Source organism: Nerophis ophidion, linkage group LG01 (assembly GCF_033978795.1).
Source record: "Nerophis ophidion isolate RoL-2023_Sa linkage group LG01, RoL_Noph_v1.0, whole genome shotgun sequence".
NCBI lineage: Eukaryota > Metazoa > Chordata > Actinopteri > Syngnathiformes > Syngnathidae > Nerophis > Nerophis ophidion.
In genome coordinates, this window is record NC_084611.1 from 14,569,134 (window position 1) to 14,592,205 (window position 23,072).

Below are 23,072 nucleotides of genomic sequence, written 5' to 3' on the forward strand. Positions count from 1 at the left end.
TTCTTGGGGAACAGTGGATTTAACACATGTAGTTATTGGGGTTCAGTTGATTTAATACATGTAGTTCTTGGTGTAGTTGATTCAACATATGTAGTTTTTGGGGTACAGTTGATTCAACATGTAGTTCTTGGGGTTCAGTTTATTTAACACATGTAGTTTTTGGGGTACAGTTTATTTAACAAATGTAGTTCTTGATGTAGTTGATTTAACAAATGTAGTTCTTGGGGTTCAGTTTATTCAACACATGTAGTTATTGGGGTACAGGTTATTTAACACATGTAGTTATTGGGGTTCAGTTTATTCAACACATGTAGTTAGTGGTGTAGTTGATTTAACACATGTACTTCTTGGGGTTCAGTTTAATTAACACATGTAGTTTCTAGGGTACAGTTTATTTAACACATGTAGTTATTGGAGTACAGTTTAACACATGTAGTTCTTGGTGTAGTTGATTTAACACATGTAATTCTTGGGGTACATTTATTTAACAAATTTAGTTATTGGGGTTCAGTTTATTTAACATGTAGTTATCGGGGCTCAGTTTAACACATGTAGTTCTTGGGGTTCAGTTCATTTAACACATGTAGTTATTGGTGTAGTTGATTTAACACATGTAGTTCTTGGGGTTCAGTTTATTTAACACATTTAGTTTCTATGGTACAGTTTAACACATGTAGTTATTGGGGTACATTGGATTTAACACGGTTATCGTAGGGGTTCAGTTTATTTAACACATGTAGTTTCTAGGGTACAGTTGATTTAACCCATGTAGTTATTGGGGTACATTGGATTTAACACAGTTATCGTAGGGGTTCAGTTTATTTAACACATGTAGTTTCTAGGGTACAGTTGATTTAACCCATGTAGTTATTGGGGTACATTGGATTTAACACAGTTATCGTAGGGGTTCAGTTTATTTAACACATGTAGTTTCTAGGGTACAGTTGATTTAACCCATGTAGTTATTGGAGTACAGTTTAACACATGTAGTTCTTGGTGTAGTTGATTTAACACATGTAGTTCTTGGGGTACATTGGATTTAACAAATGTAGTTATTGGGGCCCTGCGATGAGATGGCGACTTGTCCAGGGTGTACCCCGCCTTCCGCCCAATTGTAGCTGAGATAGGCGCCAGCGCCCCCCGCGACCCCGTAAGGGACAAGCGGTAGAAAATGGATGGATAGTTATTGGGGTTCAGTTTATTTAACATGTAGTTATTGGGGCTCAGTTTAACACATGTAGTTCTTGGGGTTCAGTTTATTTAACACATGTAGTTATTGGTGTAGTTGATTTAACACATGTAGTTATTGGGGTACATTGGATTTAACACAGTTATCGTTGGGGTTCAGTTTATTTAACACATGTAGTTTCTAGGGTACAGTTGATCTAACCCATGTAGTTATTGGGGTACAGTTTAACACATGTAGTTCTTGGGGTACAGTTGAGTTAACACATGTATTTCTTGGGGTACAGTTGATTTATCTCATGTATTTCTTGGGGTACAGTTAATTTAACTCATGTATTTATTGGAGTACAGTTGATTTAACATGTATTTCTTGGGGTACAGTTAATTTAACACATGTATTTCTTGGGGTACAGTTAATTTAACTCATGTATTTATTGGAGTACAGTTGATTTAACATGTAGTTCTTGGGGTACAGTTGATTTAACACATGTAGATCTTGGGGTACATTTGATAACATGTATTTATTGGAGTAAAGTTGATTTAACACATGTAGTTCTTGGTGTAGTTGATTTAACACACGTAGTTATTGGGGTACAGTTGATTTAACACATGTAGTTCTTGGGGTACATTTGATTTAACACATGTAGTTATTGGGGTTTAGTTTATTTAACATGCACTTATTGGGGTAAGTTTATTTAACATGAAGTTCTTGGGGTATAGTTGATTTAACATGTATTAATTGGGGTTCCGTTGATTCAACACATGTATTTATTGGGGTTCAGTTGATTTAAAACATGTTCTTGGGGTACAGTTGATTTAACATGTATTTATTGGGGTACAGTTTATTGAACACACATAGTTCTTGGGGTACAGCTGATTTAACGCACGTAGTTCTTGGGGTACAGTTTATTGAACACACATAGTTCTTGGGGTACAGCTGATTTAACGCACGTAGTTCTTGGGGTACAGTTTGAACAGCTTCCCTTCTTGCGTGGCTTCAAATCCGTATTTTTCCAGCTTTTCTTTGTCGAAGGTTCCTTCATTCCAGTCCCGCTGGATCTGAGGAGCCACCACATCGGCAAAAAGACTTTCTGGGGTCAGCGGCAACTCGCTTACTGGCGGACAGCGATACGAGACGTAGGCCTTGAGCGGGAAGCCCTCCAGCTGAGGAACCACCAGCTCTGGAATCATGGCTCTGATGGACACAAACTTCCTGCTGGGAAGATTCACGCCAGACGGTCTCGATCCTCGGCCTTTGTTGTGAGTCCTGGACCCTCGCTTGCTGGTGAACTCCGACATCCTGTCCGCGCCTCGGATAAAACCCCTGAGCAGGGTGGACAAGACGCCCATCTGCAAACACCCAACAACCTCATCAGAAAAGGTGATTGATTTTATATATATATATCAAAGACATGCACCTGGGGATAGGTTAATTGGCAACACTAAATTGGCCCTAGTGTGTGAATGTGAGTGTGAATGTTGTCTGTCTATCTGTGTTGGCCCTGCGATGAGGTGGCGACTTGTCCAGGGTGTACCCTGCCTTCCGCCTGATTGTAGCTGAGATAGGCGCCAGCGCCCCCCGCGACCCCAAAAGGGAATAAGCGGTAGGAAATGGATGGATGGATGGATATATATATATATATATATATATATATATATATATATATATATATATATATATATATGTTATTATGGGCCCACGCCAACATTCACAAACATGCTTTTCTACACCAAAATTAATCTATTTATTGTTATTCCTCTACTTCTTCTTCTCCTGATTTTGGCGCGCTCTACATTCCACATTTTTTCATCCCATTCAAACCATTTCAACTTCAAACTGTTCATCTTATTTGGGAATGGCGGGCTTTCTCTTCACAAAGTCCCCCCAAAAAATCCCATATTTCCCTGAATTCCCGGTTTTCCAGGACATTTTCCCATTCAAAATGAATTGGCCATTTTTCAAACTTCCACATTTTTCAACCTATTCGAATCATTCCACCATCCTGGAAATCCAAACTACCCTTTTTTCCCAGGTCAAAAAAATGTCAGGATTTTGAGAATTCCTGGTTTTCAAAGCCCTATTTCGACCTTTTTTTCTGGCGACGACTCCTTCCACATTTTTCAACCCACTTCAACCTTTCCACCGTCAAAACATTCCTCTTAAAGGGGAACATCATCACCAGACCTATGTAAGCGTCAATATATACCTTGATGGTCCAGAAAAAAGACCATTTATTTTTTTAACCGATTTCCGAACTCTAAATGGGTGAATTTTGGCGAATTAAACGCCTTTCTGTTTATCGCGCTGGAGGCGATGACGTCAGAATGTGACGTCGCCGAGGTAACACACCCACCATTTTCATTTTCAACACATTACAAACACCGGGTCTCAGCTCTGTTATTTTCCGTTTTTTGGACTCTTTTTTGGAACCTTGGAGACATCATGCCTCGTCGGTGTGTTGTCGGAGGGTGTAACAACACTAACAGGGAGGGATTCAAGTTGCACCACTGGCCCGAAGATGCGAAAGTGTCTGCCGCCAGACCCCCATTGAATGTGTCAGAGTGTCTCCACATTTGACCGGCGATGCCAAAGCAGACAAAGCACAGAGATGTATGGATAACCTGCAAATGCATTTGCAACGATAGTCAACGAAATCACAAAGGTGAGTTTTGTTGATGTTGACTGCCAGCTAATCGATGCTAACATGCTACGCTAATCGATGCTAACATGCTATTTACCGGCGGTGCTAAAGCGGACATGGAACAGAGATGTATGGATAACCTGCAGATGCATTTGCAACTATATTACGTTTCCTTCCACCCACATTTAATGCGAAAAAAACACTTACCAATCAAAGGATTTAAGTTGCTCCAGTGTCAAAAGATGCGAAAGTCCTGATAGTTTGGTCCGCACATTTTACCGGCAATGCTAACGCAGCTATTCGGCCATGCTATGGCTATGAATAGCGTCAATAGCTATTCGCTCAATAGCTTCAGTTTCTTCTTCAATATTTTCATACTCCAACCATCTGTTTCAATACATGCGTAATCTGTTGAATCGCTTAAGTCGCTGAAATCCGAGTTTGAATCCGAGCTAATATCACTATATCTTGCTGTGGTATTCCCATTTTTTGTTTACATTGGCAGCACTGTGTGACGTCACAGGGAAATGGCCCGTGTCTTCGCAGAGAGCTAAAATAAGGCACTTTAAAGCTTTATTCAGGGATATTCCGAGACCGGTAACATTTTTAAAAAAACTTCAAAAAATACAACAAGCCACTGGGAACTGATTTTTATTGTTTTTAACCCTTTTGAAATTGTGATAATGTTCCCCTTTAATTAGGACAAAAAAGCTAAGTTGGTTTTTGAATTCCCGGTTTTACCAAAATTCCGTAATACCATTTCTTAATTCAACATGTTACTACTTCAACATTTCTCGACCGATTTGAACATTTTTAACACCAATCATTCAGACTATATTTAGCATTTTCAAAAAAAATCTCGCCTTTCTCAAATTCCCAAATTTTGGGAAATTCACATTGAAATTAATGGGACATTCTTCAAAGTTGCCCATTTTTCATCCGATTCAAACCGTTCCAACTTCAAAATATTCAGCCTACCGTATTTCCTTGATTTGCCGCCGGGTATATAGTATGCGCCTGCCTAGAATTACTGCCGGGTCAAACTCGTTTCGCAAAATAATTAGCGCATGCTTAGCATTACCGCCGGCTCAGGACTAACGCCGGGTCAAACTCGTTTCGTAAAATATTATTTTTATTAGCGCATGTCTAAAATTTCCACCGGGTCCAACACGTCACGTCAAGTTTCAAAATGGAAGAGGCTGATTTCAATCATTTAAAATTGCATAAAGGGAAGAGGATTAAGAGATATTCAGTAGGATTTAAGTTCCAAGCTATTGAATATGCTAAAAAGAACAGTAAGCAGCTATATTTTATTACTATACCGTAGCTGCGTGTGTCAAATGAGTCAAATGATTCCCGCCTCCTGGTGGTAGAGGGCGCTAGTGATCCTTCTTGCGACTACTCGGCTGCAGAAGAATTGACAACAAGCAGCGAGAGTGAGCAGCGTGAGTTTATTTTTTCCTCTCGCTTGCACTTTTAACTTGCAGAATTACATGTCTAAAATAAAACAGTTTTCTAAACTGGACTTTCAATCGAAGCAGGAGGTAATAAAGGAAGATCTCCATCGAGACAGAGACTTTTAAAACTGAAGAAAGATAAGGAAGACTTCTATAAACAAGTGATCGATGCTTTTGATCAGAAGGAGCTCCGCATGGACTTCATTAATAAGTAAAGGTAAAACCATAATAACGTTTTTTTTATTAAATGTGCTTTTCATGATGGTATCCTTACATCACACTCAAATTTTTAAGCGCATGCCTAAATTTACCGCATGCCTTTGGTAAGCGCCGGAGTGAGAAGAGGTTTTAAATTAATTAGCGCCCCGGTGGCAATTCAAGGAAATACGGTATTTGAGAATTGTGTGCTCTACTTCAACACTTCTAAAATAAATACCCGGATTTACCATAATTCCCTTTTGTTTTTGCATTTTCCCAATTCAAAATAAATTGGTCGTTTTTTCATATTTACACCATTTCCACATTTTTCAACCTATTCAACCCATTCCACCATCCTGGAAATCCAAACTACCCTTTTTCCAAATTCCAAAAAATTCCAGGATTTTGAGAATTCCTGGTTTTCAAAGCCCTATTTCCACCCTTTTTTCTGGCGACTACTCCTTCCACATTTTTCAATCCACTTCAACAGTTCCACCGTCCAAAAAATCCTCTTAATTAGGACGAAAAACTATGTTGTTTTGTGAACTGGAAAAATTACCGGTATTCCCGAAATTCCGTAATACCATTTCTCAACTCATTCAAGAGTTTTTTTTTTTTTTTTAGCATTTTCAAAAAAATTCCTACCTTTCTCAAAAACCCCAAATTTTGGGAAATTCCCATTAAAATCAATGGGACATTCTTCAAAGTTCGACATTTTTCATCTGATTCAAACCGTTCCAACTTCAAAATATTCAGCCTGTTTAGGAACTGTGAGCTCTACTTCAACACTTCTAAAATGAATTCCCAGATTTCCCATAATTTCCTTTTGTTTTTGCATTTTTCCAATTCAAAATAAATTGGTCGTTTTTTCAAACTTCCATTTCCACATTTTTCAGCCTATTCAAACCATTCCACCTTCAACACATTTCACCATCCTGGAAATCCAAACTACCCTTTTTCCAAATTCAAAAAAATTCCAGGATTTTGAGAATTCCTGGTTTTCAAAGCCCTATTTCCACCCTTTTTTCTGGGGACTACTCCTTCCACATTTTTCAATCCACTTTAACAGTTCCACCGTCCAAAAAATCCTCTTAATTAGGACGAAAAACTATGTTGTTTTGTGAACTGGAAAAATTACCGGTTTTCCCGAAATTCCGTAATACCATTTCTCAACTCATTCAAGAGGTTTTTTTTTTTTTTTTTTTTTTTAGCATTTTCAAAAAAATTCCTACCTTTCTCAAAAACCCCAAATTTTGGGAAATTCCCATTAAAATCAATGGGACATTCTTCAAAGTTCGACATTTTTCATCTGATTCAAACCGTTCCAACTTCAAAATATTCAGCCTGTTTAGGTATTGTGTGCTCTACTTCAACACTTCTAAAATGAATTCGCAGATTTCCCATCATTTCCTTTTGTTTTCTTATTTTCCCATTTCAACATAAATTGGTCGTTTTTTCAAACTTCCATTTCCACATTTTTCAGCCTATTCAAACCATTCCACCTTCAACACATTTCACCATCCTGGAAATCCAAACTACCCTTTTTCCAAGTTCAAAAAAATTCCAGGATTTTGAGAATTCCTGGTTTTCAAAGCCCTATTTCCACCCTTTTTTCTGGCGACTACTCCTTCCACATTTTTCAACCCACTTTAACAGTTCCACCGTCCAAAAAATCCTCTTAATTAGGACGAAAAACTACGTTGTTTTGTGAACTGGAAAAATTACCGGTATTCCCGAAATTCCGTAATACCATTTCTCAACTCATTCAAGAGGTTTTTTTTTTTTTTTTTAGCATTTTCAAAAAAATTCCTACCTTTCTCAAAAACCCCAAATTTTGGGAAATTCCCATTAAAATCAATGGGACATTCTTCAAAGTTCGACATTTTTCATCTGATTCAAACCATTCCAACTTCAAAATATTCAGCCTGTTTAGGAACTGTGAGCTCTACTTCAACACTTCTAAAAGGAATTCCCAGATTTCCCATCATTTCCTTTTGTTTTTTTATTTTCCCATTTCAACATAAATTGGTCGTTTTTTCAAACTTCCATTTCAACATTTTTCAGCCTCTTCAAACCATTCCACCTTCAACACATTTCACCATCCTGGAAATCCAAACTACCCTTTTTCCAAATTCAAAAAAATTCCAGGATTTTGAGAATTCCTGGTTTTCAAAGCCCTATTTCCACCCTTTTTTCTGGCGACTACTCCTTCCACATTTTTCAATCCACTTTAACAGTTCCACCGTCCAAAAAATCCTCTTAATTAGGACGAAAAACTATGTTGTTTTGTGAACTGGAAAAATTACCGGTTTTCCCGAAATTCCGTAATACCATTTCTCAACTCATTCAAGAGGTTTTTTTTTTTTTTTAGCATTTTCAAAAAAATTCCTACCTTTCTCAAAACCCCCAAATTTAGGGAAATTCCCATTAAAATCAATGGGACATTCTTCATCTGATTCAAACCATTCCAACTTCAAAATATTCCGCCTGTTTAGGAACTGTGAGCTCTACTTCAACACTTCTAAAATGAATTCCCAGATTTCCCATCATTTCCTTTTGTTTTTTTATTTTCCCATTTCAACATAAATTGGTCGTTTTTTCAAACATCCATTTCCACATTTTTCAGCCTATTCAAACCATTCCACCTTCAACATATTTCACCATCCTGGAAATCTAAACTACCCTTTTTCCAAGTTCAAAAAAATTCCAGGATTTTGAGAAATCCAGGTTTTCAAAGCCCTATTTCCACACTTACTTCTGGCGACTACTCCTTCCACATTTTTCAACCCACTTCAACAGTTCCACCGTCAAAAAAATCCACTACTACCCACCTACTACCTTCGTGGTGGGTAGTAGTGGGTTTCAGTAGGCCCACTACTACCCACCACGCAGTCTGATAGTTTATACATCAATGATGAAATATTAACATTGCAAAACATGCCAATATGGCCTTTTTAGTTTACTAAATTGCAATTTTAAATTTCCCGGGAGTTTTTTCTTGAAAACATTGCGTAATGATGACGTGTACGCAAGACGCTGCACACACACGCTGCTAAAAGTTGTCTGCTTTAACCGTATAATTACGCAGTATTTTGGAGATCTGTGTTGCTGAATCCTTTGCAATTTGTTCAATTAATATTGGAGAAGTCAAACTAGAAAGATGGAGTTGGGAAGCTTTAGTCTTTAGCCACACAAACACATTCCTTGTTTAAAATTCCCAGAGGTGAAACTTTACTATGGATCACAGCGAACATGGATCCCAACCGAATGTCAACCAGCAGGTTTCGGTGAGAAAATTGTGGCTAAAATTCGCTTCTTACAGGATATCAGCTGAGCTTGTGCCGCCCATACAGCTGCCGTCGACTTCCCTGAGACACTAGCTGCGTCAAGACACACACCTCCGACTATCAGGTACTATTAAACTCACTAAAACACTAGCAACACAATAGAAAAATAAGGGATTTCCCGGAATTATCCTAGTAAATGTGTCTAAAAACATCGGAATCCGTCCCAATGCAAACACGTTTTTTTTTTAACTCTTTTTTTTCTTCTAGTCCGTCGCTATCAATATCCTCAAACACAAATCTTTCATCCTCGCTCAAATAAATGGGGAAATTGTCGTTTTCCCGGTCCGAATAGCACTTTTTGTTGGAGGCTCCCATTAAAAACAATGTGAATATGTGATGAGCCCCCACACTTGTGACGTCATCGTCTGCGACTTCCGGTGGATGCAGGGCTTTTCTCTCAAGACCGAAAGTTGCGAACTTTATCGTGGATGTTCTCTACTAAATCCTTTCAGCAAAAATATGGCAATATCGCGAAATAATCAAGTATGACACATAGAATGGGCCTGCTATCCCCGTTTGAATAAGAAAATCTAATTTCAGTAGGCCTTTAAGTGTGTATCGAACTGGTAGCCCTTCGCATTAATCAGTACCCAAGAAGTAGCTCTTGGTTTCAAAAAGGTTGGTGACCCCTGACCTAGAATGTATATATCAGGGGTAGGGAACCTATGGCTCTAGAGCCAGATGTGGCTCTTTTGATGACTGCATCTGGCTCTGGGATAAATCTGATCTGACATTGCGTAGCACGACAAGTAATTAATAATTCCACTTGTAATCACAGTATCAAAAAGAAAGTTCAAAATATAAATAAATAAATAAATGGGTTGTACTTGTATAGTGCTTTTCTACCTTCAAGATACTCAAAGCGCTTTGACACTACTTCCACATTTACCCATTCACACACTGATGGAGGGAGCTGCCATGCAAGGCGCTAACCAGCCCCCATCAGGAGCAAGGGTGAAGTGTCTTGCTCAGGACACAACGGACGTGACGGGGTTGCTACTAGGTGGGGATTGAACCAGGGACCTTCGGGTTGCGCACAACCACTCTTCCACTGCGCCACGCCGTCCCTTTCATTCTCATGCACTTTTAATCCATCCATCCATTTTCTACCACACCTGTTCAAGAAGTTGCGTTAATGGTAAGAAGTTATTTATTTATTATTGGTTAATGTAGCACTTGCCCTCCTGGGGGGTTTTCAGACCAATGAGCACCGACATGAGAGCCTGTTTCAGGGTTACAATATTGTTTTATTTTTCTCTCAGTTTTTTTCCCGGCAATTGTCTTTTCCTCTTTCGTTCTCGCATGCGCTCTGGCTCCAGCCCCAACCCCATCTCTCCTCCTGGCTGCTGCTCATAACAGAGAGACAGGTGATTAGATAACAAGGCCCAGACGGGCTGATTTTGAGGCCGATCCTGGCAACACCCCACTTCGCTGCAGGCCCGCAGGCCACGCCCCCTCCAGTTAGCTTAAGAATAACAGTGTTATTACAAAGAATAAGATACCTATTATACTCTAGAAATGTTGGTGTTACTTAAAAATGCACGCATTTAGTTGTGTTCAGTGTTAAAAAAATATTATATGGGTTAGTGCGTCTGCCTCACAATACGAAGGTCCTGCAGTCCTGGGTTCAAATCCAGGCCTGGGATCTTTCTGTGTGGAGTTTACATGTTCTCCCCGTGAATGCGTGGGTTCCCTCCGGGTACTCCGGCTTCCTCCCACTTCCAAAGACATGCACCTGGGGATAGGTTGATTGGCAACACTAAATTGGCCCTAGTGTGTGAATGTGAGTGTGAATGTTGTCTGTCTATCTGTGTTGGCCCTGCAATGAGGTGGCGACTTGTCCAGGGTGTACCCCGCCTTCCGCCCGATTGTAGCTGAGGTAGGCGCCAGCGCCCCCCGCGACCCCGAAAGGGAATAAGCGGTAGAAAATGGATGGATGGATGGGCTCTTATGTAAATACATTATCAAATATTTGGATTCTTAGCTCTCTCAGCCAAAAAGGTTCTACCGTATATATCGTCCTGATTTCCCCTATTTCTACTTTTCTAAACCCTTTGTGGATATTTTGTCTTTGGAAAATATTTTCTTACCGGAAGAGGGCAATGGCAGTGACGTCACAAGACGGCGACAAGTTACACAAAATAATTCGAATCACAAAAGAAAGACTTTATTGGAATTACTAACGATACAAATTATAATCGTCACCGTTGTTTTTAAACATAATGTAACGTATAAATCCTGCAAGTGTGCAAGTTTAGATGTTGACGTCACTGACAAAATGCTGCGTCTTGGTTCGACTATTACACTAAAATAGGCGTACAAGTCAAACCATGCGGTTAGCGAGCCGACTTGTTAACAATACGACATAACAACGATGGCGTATAAAAGTCTGAATGTTTACATTTGATGTGAATTTTGGAATAATTACGACAAAGTCTCACCTTGAAGCTCGGAATCTGCACACGTTCCGGAGAAGGCAAATGTCCGACTGTCCAACAATCTGTTTGTCTATTGGACGACAGCGAACAGTGGCGACCAATCACAATCACTGATTGGGGTAACGTCAATGCACTATATTTTGGAGCGAATATGCCTTCAAAATCACGCAATTACGAAAACGAATGTTATTTCTGTGAGGACAAAATAACTAATGTTTCATGTATGATGGTTGATTTGCGTGTTTTACAATTGAGTAAAAGTTATACGTAGTGACGTTTGGTTTATTTTACTGGAGAATCCGCCTGTCCAAAAATGTTTTATTTTGAAGAATACCGGATACAGTGATTGTTGTCACATATGTGTCTTCACTGTGTGGCTGAAAGTGGTGAGTGAGAAGTTGTTCAAATGTTCTCCTGCCGACTTTATTAACTTGGATCTGGAATTCATAATTGATACAAATTAAAAAATGGTTGCATTTTGTAACTGTAAATATCTTCTTACTTGAATTCAACATTTCCACTGCTTATAAAAGTCACATGCTCCACAATTATTTGCTTGGATAAAAACGAGCTCAAAATGTACTTTAATGGGAGTGAAAGATATGTTGGTGGTGGACTTTAGCACCAAACTATGAATATCAGTCATAAATGTCATCAATAATTAGTCAACAATGTAATCAATAGTTGGTCAATGACGTAATCAATAATTAGTCTAAAATGTAATTGATCATTAGTCAATGACTTAATTGATAGTTATATCAATAATGTAATCATGATTAGTCAATAATGTAATCACAATTAGTCAATAATGTAGTCAATTATTAGTCAATGATGTGATCAATAATTAGTCAATAATATCATTGACAGTTAGTCAATGATATAAATGAGTGAAAGATATGTTGGTGGTGGACTTTAGCACCAAACTATGAATATCAGTCATAAATTTCATCAATAATGAGTCAACAATGTAATCAATAGTTAGTCAATGACGGAATCAATAATTAGTCTAAAATGTAATTGATCATTAGTCAATGACTTAATTGATAGTCATATCAATAATGTAATCGTAATTAGTCAACAATATAATCAATAGTTAGTCAATGACCTATAGTCTAAAATGTAATTAAACATTAGTCAATGACTTAATGGATAGTTATATCAATAATGTAATCTTAATTAGTCAATAATGTAGTCGATAATTAGTCAATGATGTAATCAATAATTAGTCAACAATGTTGACAATTACTCAATTATATAATTGATATTTAGTCAATGACTTAATGGATGATTAGTCAAAAATGTAATAATTAGTCATAATGTAATCATAATTATTCAATAATACAATTGATAATAAGTCAATGATTTGATCAATAGTTAGTCTAAAATGTAATTGATAATTAGTCACTAATGTAATCCTAATTAGTCAATAATGTAGTCGATGATTAGTCAATGATGTAATCAATAGTTAGTCAATAATATAGTTGATAATTAGTCAATGACTTAATTAATAATTATTCAATAATGTAATCATAATTGGTCAATAATGTAGTCAATGATTAGTCAATGATGTGATCAATATTTAGTCTAAAATGTAATTGACAATTAGTCAATGATATATGTGATAATTAGTCAATGACTTAATTGATAATTAGTCAATAATGTCATCATAGTTAGTCAATAATGCCATCATAATCAATAATGTAGTCGATGATTAGTCAAGGATGTAATCAATAATTAGTCAATAATGTAATGGATAATTAGTCAATGATGTAATTGATAATTAGTCAATGAGGTAATCGACAATTCGCTGATAATGTAATAATGTCAATAATGTAAACATAATTACTCAATAATGTAGTCAATATTTAGTGATGTAATCAATAATTACTCAATAATATAATCATTGTTAGTCAGCAATGTAATGAACAATAAGTCAATAATGTGATCAAAAGTCAATGATGTAATCAATAACTATCATATCAATGTATTGATAACATTATTATTATAGTTCATCATACACAAATATATTGATAGTAATATTATAGTTCATGTCACAGTATCAATCAATCAATCAATGTTTACTTATATAGCCCTAAATCACTAGTGTCTCAAAGGGCTGCACAAACCACAACACAAACCACTACGACATCCTCGGTAGGCTCACACAGTGGGACGTCGGTGACAATGATGACTATGAGAACCTTGGAGAGGAGGAAAGCAATGGATGTCGAGCGGGTCTAACATGATACTGTGAGAGTTCAATCCACAATGGATCCAACACAGTCGCGAGAGTCCAGTCCAAAGCGGATCCAACAAAAACAAAAAGTAAAATATATTGATAATATTATTATAGTTCATGTCACACTGAAATATATTGATAATATTGGAATAGTTCATGTCACACAAATATATTCCATCCATCCATTCCCTACCGCTTATTCCCTTTGGGGTCGCAGGGGGCGCTGGTGCCTATCTCAGCTACAATCTTGCGGAAGGCGGTGTACACCCTGGACAAGTCGCCCCCTCATCGCAGGGCACAAATATATTTGTAATATTATTATTATAGTTCATGTCACACTAAAATAATACAGGTATCATATTTGCTGTCCCACTTAATTGAATATCCAAATAAAATAACAATGCTACTGTCGACTCTCAATGCGACTGGTCAAAACAACGCAAGTACCCAGAATGCAGTTCTGTAATCGTCAGTCAGAATGGTGGGAGGAGAACCTTTTATATTGTCCAAAGTTAGGAAAGATCCCAAATTCTGTCAAAGCCGGGAATGTTGATCGTTGACACTTTTACAGCAAGTCACATACTTGTTGTTTTCTGTACTACAAGGTTCCTGTCGCTCTCCTCTAGGTCACCAAGTGCCATTGAATAGATTTAAACTAGCCCGAAATTCAAAAGTGTGTTATTGTTTCATAAACTATGGAAATAAATATATAAAAAATCCCCTTATTAGTCGCAGATATATACGTCGCAAAATGAGTTATTTACATATAAATCTTCTTTAAATGTTTATTTACATACCTGTAATTGTTTCGAAATGGTGTCTGTAACAAGGCAGTAAAAGGGGTGATCAAACAAAACAGAATTCATGGTCATGGACCCACTAACTGCGCAAACTAGCTCTCTAATCAGCTACACAGACTCAATAACTCCACGGTGACGTTTTGGTGAAGTTACTGAGGAATTTGTGAAAGTGAAACAACAGAAAAAGAATGCCATCGTAAGTTAGTAATACTAACGCAGACACTCGTAAACCTGTTAGCATATTAGCCAATGCTAACGACGCTAGCTTGATTACATTGTGATTGCATGAAAACACTCCACACGTGGGAGACTTTAGTAAGTAAGAATTGTTTTAGTTACATTGTAAAACTTACAAACGTTGCCTGGAGTGATAAATGAAGAATCCATACCAGTAGAAACGCTATGGACGCTATCCCCGGTTTGGGGTATTGAAACAGGAAGTACATTTTCAAGCCAACAGGACGTATATATATAGAGATAACTTGAGGGTTCCTGGTTCAATCCCCACCTACTACCAACCTCGTCACGTCTGTTGTGTCCTTGAGCAAGACACGTTCAGTTCAGTTCAGTTCAGTTTATTTTCAGTCTAACAAAAACATATTCAAACATAGATCACGATTCAAAAATGAATAACATGACTGAAACAGGCAGAAGCAAAAAAGCTTATATGCCCAACATAAATTTTTTTACATTCAATTAAGTTACCTTTTCTAATAATTCTGCAACACAAAAAGAAATATAGTCATTCAGCATCCACATTCAGGCTGCCCCCCAACAAATAATACAAAAATATGTACCTACACACATACACTTTTCTGTAAATAGATAAACATACATACCTTCTAAATACAACATTTAACCAAACAAACATAAATTTCTAGTTCACATAACTTTTTAAAATACATTGTGACATGTTCTTTTTGAAATTAAATACTGAGTCACTCATTTTTATTTCTTTACCAACAGAATTCCACAAATTAACACCGAGAACAGATAAACATCTACGTTTAACAACTAGTCTTGCTTTTGGTAAAATAAACTTAGATTCATCTCTTAGATTGTATTTGCTGGTCTGTAGAGAGAAGTATTTTTGAATTCCTTCTGGAAGAGTATTTATTTTTGCTTTGAACATTATCTGTGTTATTTTATAATAAACAATATCTTGAAATTTCATAAGTTTTGATTTGACAAATAATGGATGGGTATGGTCATAATATCCTGCTTTGTTTATTAGCCGTACAGCTTTTTTTTGCAGCAAAACAATATCATTAGTTATGGTTTTAAAAGTGGTTCCCCAGAGTTCTACACAGTATGTCATGTATGGAAGTATCAAAGTATAATAAATTGTTAACAAAGAATTATAATTAAGTAATTCTTTAGTTTTATACAAAACACCAAGTGTTTTTGATATTTTTGTTTTTATATAATTTACATGTTGTCTCCATGATAATTTATAGTCAATTATAACTCCCAAAAACTTAGTATCAAAGACACGCTCAATTTTATCTCCATTTATTTTAATATTTACTTCCTTAGATACCTCAGTTTTGGTACCAAATATCATAAATTTAGTTTTAGCAATATTAAGTCATAATTTATTCATATCAAACCAGTTTTTAAGCACTGTCATTTCTTGTTCTATTTTTACCAAAAGTTCATTAAAAATGTTTCCAGAACAAAGGATGGTTGTATCATCAGCAAACATAAAAAATGTTAAGAAACTTGATGCATCACAAAAATCATTAATGAAAATTGTAAATAACTTAGGACCAATTATAGAACCCTGAGGAATTCCACAAACTATATTTTTAAATCCAGATATTGTATTATCCACCTGAACACATTGTTTTCTATTTTCTAGATAGCTCTTGATCCAGGACAGAGCTGGCCCTCGGATGCCGTACTTATCCAACTTATTTATTAACTGTCTGCGGTCAATGGTATTGAAGGCCTTTTTTAAATCAATATAGATGGCTATTGTAAATTCATCATTATCCATAGCAGTACTAACCTCCTCTAGCATATGCATTACTCCATACGTAGTTGTTCGATTTTCCCTAAAACCATACTGCTGCTGCTTAAGCAAGGTGTTTTTTTCCAGAAAATTATTTAGCTGTTTTGTAAAAAGCTTTTCAATAATTTTTGAAAATTGAGTGAGTATTGAGATCGGTCTATAATTTTCCATAAGATGCTTATTTCTGTTTTTAAAAACAGGAATAACCTTTGCTATCTTCATATCATCTGGGAAGTATCCACACTGGAATGATTGATTACATATGTGAGCCAATGGCTTAGCAATTAAATGAATACATTCTTTAATAATGACCATATCTATGTGATGTATGTCTGTAGATGTTTTACTTTTAAAGGCTCTTACTGTTTGAATTATATCCACTTCTGTTACTCCACTCAAAAACATTGATTTTAAATGAGGGTTTATTGTGTTTTTAGTCAAGCCTGTGTCCTCATAAACAGGTATTTTTTCTGCAAGTGCAGGGCCCATATTAACAAAATAGTCATTAAATTCTTCCACTATCATTTCTTTTTTGTTTAGTTTTATATTATTATCATTTATAAAGTAGCTCGGAGTCTCATGATTTTTACATCTATTACCTAAAACCTGGTTGATTGTGTTCCACGTTTGTTTAATATTATTTTTGCTATCTTCAAATTTCTCGTTATGATAACTTTTCTTTTGCTTTCGTAGAATAGAAGTCAACTTATTTTTATAAATTTTATACTCCCTTTCATTTTGTTCAGTTTTATTTTTTAAGTAACTATCATACGGAACATTTTTTCTATTGGAGGCCATTACTAGACCCTTCGTCATCCAAGGCTTATTTTTACTCACTTTCTTTAGTGTGGACTTCACGACTGGACAGCAGGAATTATAAAGTTCAAACCATTTAAACAGAAATGCCCTGTATGAATCATTACAATTTTCAACATACACCCCTTCCCAGAAACATTTTGAAAGCTCATTCTTAAATGCTTGTATTCTTTCAGGTGTCCTTAATCTTGTTAATTTGAACAATGTTTTTTGTGCTATATTATTTACAATCATACTTTGAATATTCACAAACACTGGAAAATGATCTGTGATGTCACTAAGGAGTATTCCACCTGTAGTTATGTCATGGATATTTGTAAAAATATTGTCAATGAGGGTAGCAGATTCTCGCGTTATTCTGCTTGGTTTATCAATTATTGGTTGCAAACCATAAGTAAACATTTCGTTCATAAAGTCATTAGTTGGTTTATGGGTTCTCCATTTTAATAAATCAAAATTGAAATCTCCACACACAAAGACACATTTCTTGTTAGCTAGTTTTCCAAGTACTTTTAGTAGGCTGTCATGGAAAAGCTCTACATGTGACCCAGGTGTCCTATAAATACAACTCAAATATGCACTACGTTCGTTGTTTATTTGTATTTTTATAGTCATACTCTCCATAACATCATCATCTAGACTGTCGATAATTTCACAGTAATATTTTTTCTGTACATAGAACGCAACACCACCTCCTTTTTTATTTTTTCTATTTATATTATAAAAATCATAACCTTCTAATATAAACATATCATTAATTTCATCTGTCAACCATGTCTCTGAGATGGCAATTGCTTGGAATGTTGATTTTAAAGATTCCAAACACTCTTGTATCTTCTCAAAATTAGCCCTGAGACTTCTACTATTAAAATGAATAAGCGAAAAACCCTTTAAATCCACATTTTTAAAACTATCCACTGAGTAATATGAAACATTTATGTTATGTAATCCACTTAAATTAATTTCTGGATCAATGTCATTACAAAATTCTCCTACTTTATCATCATTCATTTCTAAATAACTTAAATTTAGTTCCTTACCGCTTATCCTGTCTTGAATATCTTCTTGCCCAGCTATACTGCTTTCTTCCTCGTCAGAAATATAAAAGTCAAACTCCTTATTAGTCATCCTCCAAAGAAGTTTAACCAAAATATCAATAATGTACTAAAATGTACGATATAACTTAAAAAAACACACATTATCCATAATCCTAATGTCCATATACCATGTGTACCATACATTTTCATTGTCCACATACCATTTGTTGTCCTGATTCAACAAGTTATTTAAATTGTTCCAAGTCTTTCATGTTTTTAATCCATATTGGCTTCATTTGATCCGATCCATTTGGCTTTATGTAGACTTTGCCATGTCTCGTCCATGTAGATTGAATCTTATTTTCTTTCCTGAGAATGCGGCCACTTCTTGCAATTTCACCATTTTTCTTTGTCAGGTGCTCATTCAGATAAATTCCAGTGCCCTTTAGCTTTTTGGACTGTCTCAGCAGCTCCATTTTGTGTTTCTGGTTAACCATCTGCATCACTATTATTGGTCTTGCTTTAACATTCTTGTTTGGAAATGAATAGCATGTTGATATGTTTTGTTTCTCAACGATGATGTTTTTACCTCTGAAAAAGTCCAGGAGTTTTTGCTCAAGAGTTTCAAGTTCCTCCGTAGGAGCATCTTCACCTTGGTTCAGCCCAGCTGTAACTCGAGCATAAATGCGGTGTTTCAGCTCTAGTCCTGTGACCACAATGTCATTGACAAGTGATTGTTGCTCCAAATCCTCACATCTCTGCTCCAAAAGTTCAATCCTTTTGTCTCTCTGGATCACATTCTCCTTCAGCTCCTTCACTTCCTCCATGAGGCCCATGATGTTTCCTTGTTGCTTTAGAACCTTAGCAATCTCTTCACCCATGAAGTTTAGAGATTTCTTTATCTCTTCAAGTTCCTCTGACAACTTTTTAATTGTTATTGTCATCTTTTCAAGTAATTTTACACAGGTATTTTAGGTAACTTGATGAGCTGCACTGAAGTTTTCAGAAGGCCTGTTTGGGCCTTGATTTGATACTCTTAAAATACCTTTTTCAGAGTCCAATGTTGTTGCAATATCCCCAAAGTAGTGAAGTAAAGTATTCCTTTACCATCAGCAATGGAGCATTTCAAGATATTTGTCTCAGATTCCAGATATATTTGATGAATTGTAGAGAGACTCTGAGCAGGGAGAAGCATTGGCAGCCACCCTTGTTCTAGATGGGTGGTGGTTCGGGCCTTGCATGGCAGCTCCCTCCATCAGTGTGTGAATGTGTGTGTGAATGGGTGAATGTGGAAATAGTGTCGAAGCGCTTTGAGTACCTTGAAGGTAGAAAAGCGCTATACAAGTACAATCCGTTCATTCATTTATATGTAGATAGATAGATAGATAGCTAGCTAGCTAGCTAGATAGATAGATAGATAGATAGATAGATAGATAGATGGCCCTAGTGTGTGAATGTGAGTGTGAATGTTATCTGTCTATCTGTGTTGGCCCTGCGATGAGGTAGCGACTTGTCCAGGGTGTACCCTGCCTTCTGAGATACATAGATAGATAGATAGATAGATAGATAGACAGAAATATAGCAAAATGAGCAATAATAATAATAATAGATTTTATTTGTAAAAAGCACTTTACATTGAGCAAACAACCTCAAAGTGCTACAGTGTATTAAAAAAATAAGATAATAAAAATAAATACAGTATAAAAACTTGAACAGCCTAATCGCTAGAACTAGTATGCATGTATCTATAAAAAGGGTTTTTTTTTAAAAGAAGGGTTTTTAAGCCTTTTTTTAAAAGCATCCACAGTCTGAAGTGCCCTCAGGTGGTCAGGGAGAGCGTTCCACAGACTGGGAGCAGCGGGGCAGGAATATCGATATTTCAAAATACTGTGTGCGAGCACACCCACACCCACACACTCCCACACACACACACACACACACACACACATACACACAAACAATTATCAATTACCGGGGCTGATTTAGTGATTGGTGACTCTTTACAACTCAACTCACACAATGGCAATGCTTTTGCTGCTCCTGCAAGATGCCGTAGATTGTGCGTTGGGAAGGGAGCGCATATTTTACGACCATGTAGACCTATTTGCCCGAAGTGACGAATATTTATTTGAACGCTTCGGGGGTACCTCAGCAGTCCCCCCTTTCTTAAACCTACGCTTTGACATTATGTATTTCCTCCGCGGGATAATAGGGATTTCTCTTCTGTAATCTGTTTGTATTTTCTCCATGTGTTTGATGTTTGGCTTTGGAATTGTGCTCTTATATGTGGAATTAAGGGTGTTTACCTATGCAAATGACGGAATTGAGGGTGTTTACATATGCATATTGGGGAAATAAGGGCGTGTTTATATGCAAATTATGATAGACACGCACGCGCTAACTATTTGGTGTTCAGCAATTTAAGAACAACAGGTGGGAACAATTGGGCCGTTTAAGAACAGGTCATGAATTTGAATTTTTTCATTGTTTTACACGGATTTTAATAATTTTAATAATCCATCCATCCATCAATTTTCCACTGCTTATTCCCTTTGGGTTCGCAGGGGTCGCTGGTGCCTATCTCAGCTACAATCAATTGCCAACATCTTTGTTCAGCAGGAGTCTCATTGTCGTTTTTAAAAACGTGTCATCAAAAAGTTGTCTAACTTTTGTTTCAGAAATAAAATTGTAAAAAAAATAGCCCAAAATTAGTTGTTTGATTTGCCTTTTGAGAATTCAAAATCGAAAGAACAGGAGGAGAATTATTTGTGCGTTTGTAACTCCGACTAAAGCGTATTTGAAACCCTACATAGAAACGATTTTGGACATGACACAACGAGGACTGACATTTACAGAAATATCCAAATATCTTAGGGGCTCCAGATAGATTATATTACAGCAAGTTGTCGGTGCTCTATCGCAGTGGTTCTCAAATGGGGGTACGCGTACCCCTGGGGGTACTTGAAGGTATGCCAAGGGGTACGTAAGATTTAAAAAAATATATTCTAAAAATAGCAACAATTCAAAAATCCTTTATAAATATATTTATTGAATAATACGTCGACAAAATATGAATGTATGTTTAAATCAGGGGTTCCAAACTAATTTTAGCTCAGCGGCCGCATGGAAGAAAATGCATGTGGGCCAGACGGTTAAAATCATGGCATAATAACTTAAAAATACAACTACAACAACTTCAGATTGTTTTTGTTTTTTTGCCAAAATAGAACAAGCACATTCTGAAAACGTACATATCACAAATAATCGTTTTGTCAAAACACTTCAAGTTAGTGAAAAATTCTGAGGAAAAAAATGTGCAGTTTCAAAAACACAATGAAGAACACAATGAACTTAGACTTTACCTCAGTATATAAGTTCATAAACTGTGAAAAGAAATGCAACAATGCAACATTCAGTGTTAACAGCTTGATTTTTTTTGTGGACATGTTCCATAAATATTGATGTTAAATATTTCTTTTTTTGTGAAGAAATGTTTAGAATGAAGTTCATGAATCCAGATGTATCTCTATTACAATCCCCAAAGAGGACACTTTAAATTGATGATTATTTCTATGTGTAGAAATCTTTATTTATAATTGAATCACTTGTTTATTCCTCAACAAGTTTTTAGTTATTTTTATATCCTTATTTCCAAATAGTTCAAGAAAGACCACTACAAATTAGCTAAATTTTGCACTGTTATACATTTTAATAAATCAGAAACTGATGACATAGTGCTGTATTTTACTTCTTTATTTGTTTTTGTTTTTTCAACCAATAATGCTTTGCTCTGATTAGGGGTTACTTGAATTAAAAAAAATGTTCACAGGGGGTACATCACTGAAAAAAGGTTGAGAACCACTGCTCTATCGGATTAGGACTGTTGTTGTAATTCCGACGGCCGCCACTAGAGGTCAGGAGATCGCCATGTTAACGGTCGAGGTGTTTTCCGCGCGTATTCTTGATATAAAGCCACCAAAATGTTGAAAGAGCCATATTGGACCAAAAATACAAAAAAAAAAAATCGGTCTGGAGCCGCAAAAAAATAAAAACCATATTACATACAGATAGTGTGTCATGAGATATTAATTGAATTACGAGGACTTAAAGGGAACTAAATGAGCTCAAATATAGCTACAAATGAGGCGTAATGATGCAATATGTACATACAGCTAGCCTAAATAGCATGTTAGCATCGATTAGCTTGCAGTCATGCAGTGACCAAATATGTCTGATTAGCACTCCACACAACTCAATAACATCAACAAAACTCACCTTTGTGCATTCATGCACAACGTTAAACGTTTGGTGGACAAAATGAGACAGAAAAAGAAGTGGCATAAAACACGTCTTAGAAAGTCGGAGAAAGTTATACATCTAAACCAGGGGTGCCCATTACGTCGATCGCGAGCTACCAGTCGACCGCGGGGGGTGTGTCAGTCGATCTCCAGCCAGGCTTTTAAAAAAAATAGACCTAAAAATGAGTGATCATCAATCTTCACCAAGACGTCACTTAAATGACATTCACGGTACCGGAGGGTCTTGTGAGATGACGCTGGCTGCTGCAAGATCATTATTATGAAAATATGACTGAGAGGAAGGCGAGAAACACTTTTTATTTCAACAGACTCTCGCGCCGTACCTTCCGTCAAAACTCTAGAGGCCGACTGCACATTTCCTATCTTCACAATAAAAGCCCTGCTTCATGCTGCCTGCGCTAACTAAATACAGAGTCTCGGAAAACTGGCGTGCACAAGCGATCCCTCAGAAAGCTGGCGTGCACATCACTTGTGCACGCCAACTTTCCGAGACTCTTATTTTGTTAGCGCAGGCAGCATGAAGCAGGGCTTTTATTGTGAAGATAGGAAATCTGCAGTCGGCCTTTAGAGTTTTGACGGA

At 36.6% G+C, this 23,072-nt stretch overlaps 1 protein-coding gene across 1 annotated transcript; it reads right to left on the reverse strand.

Annotated features, from left to right (window-relative positions):
- Positions 1-1,935: 1,935 nt before the first annotated feature.
- On the reverse strand, positions 1,936-11,411 carry mrpl41 (mitochondrial ribosomal protein L41). The gene is made up of 2 exons (XM_061896742.1): positions 11,271-11,411; positions 1,936-2,535 (listed from the first exon to the last, which is right to left on the reverse strand). The coding sequence occupies exon 2, from the start codon at positions 2,533-2,535 to the stop codon at positions 2,128-2,130; it is 408 nt and encodes a 135-aa protein (XP_061752726.1). The 5' UTR covers positions 11,271-11,411; the 3' UTR covers positions 1,936-2,127.
- Positions 11,412-23,072: the final 11,661 nt, after the last annotated feature.

Bases quoted from the DNA above. Each gene is read 5' to 3' on its own strand.
- mrpl41 (XM_061896742.1), bottom strand. From the start codon at position 2,535: ATGGGCGTCTTGTCCACCCTGCTCAGGGGTTTTATCCGAGGCGCGGAC.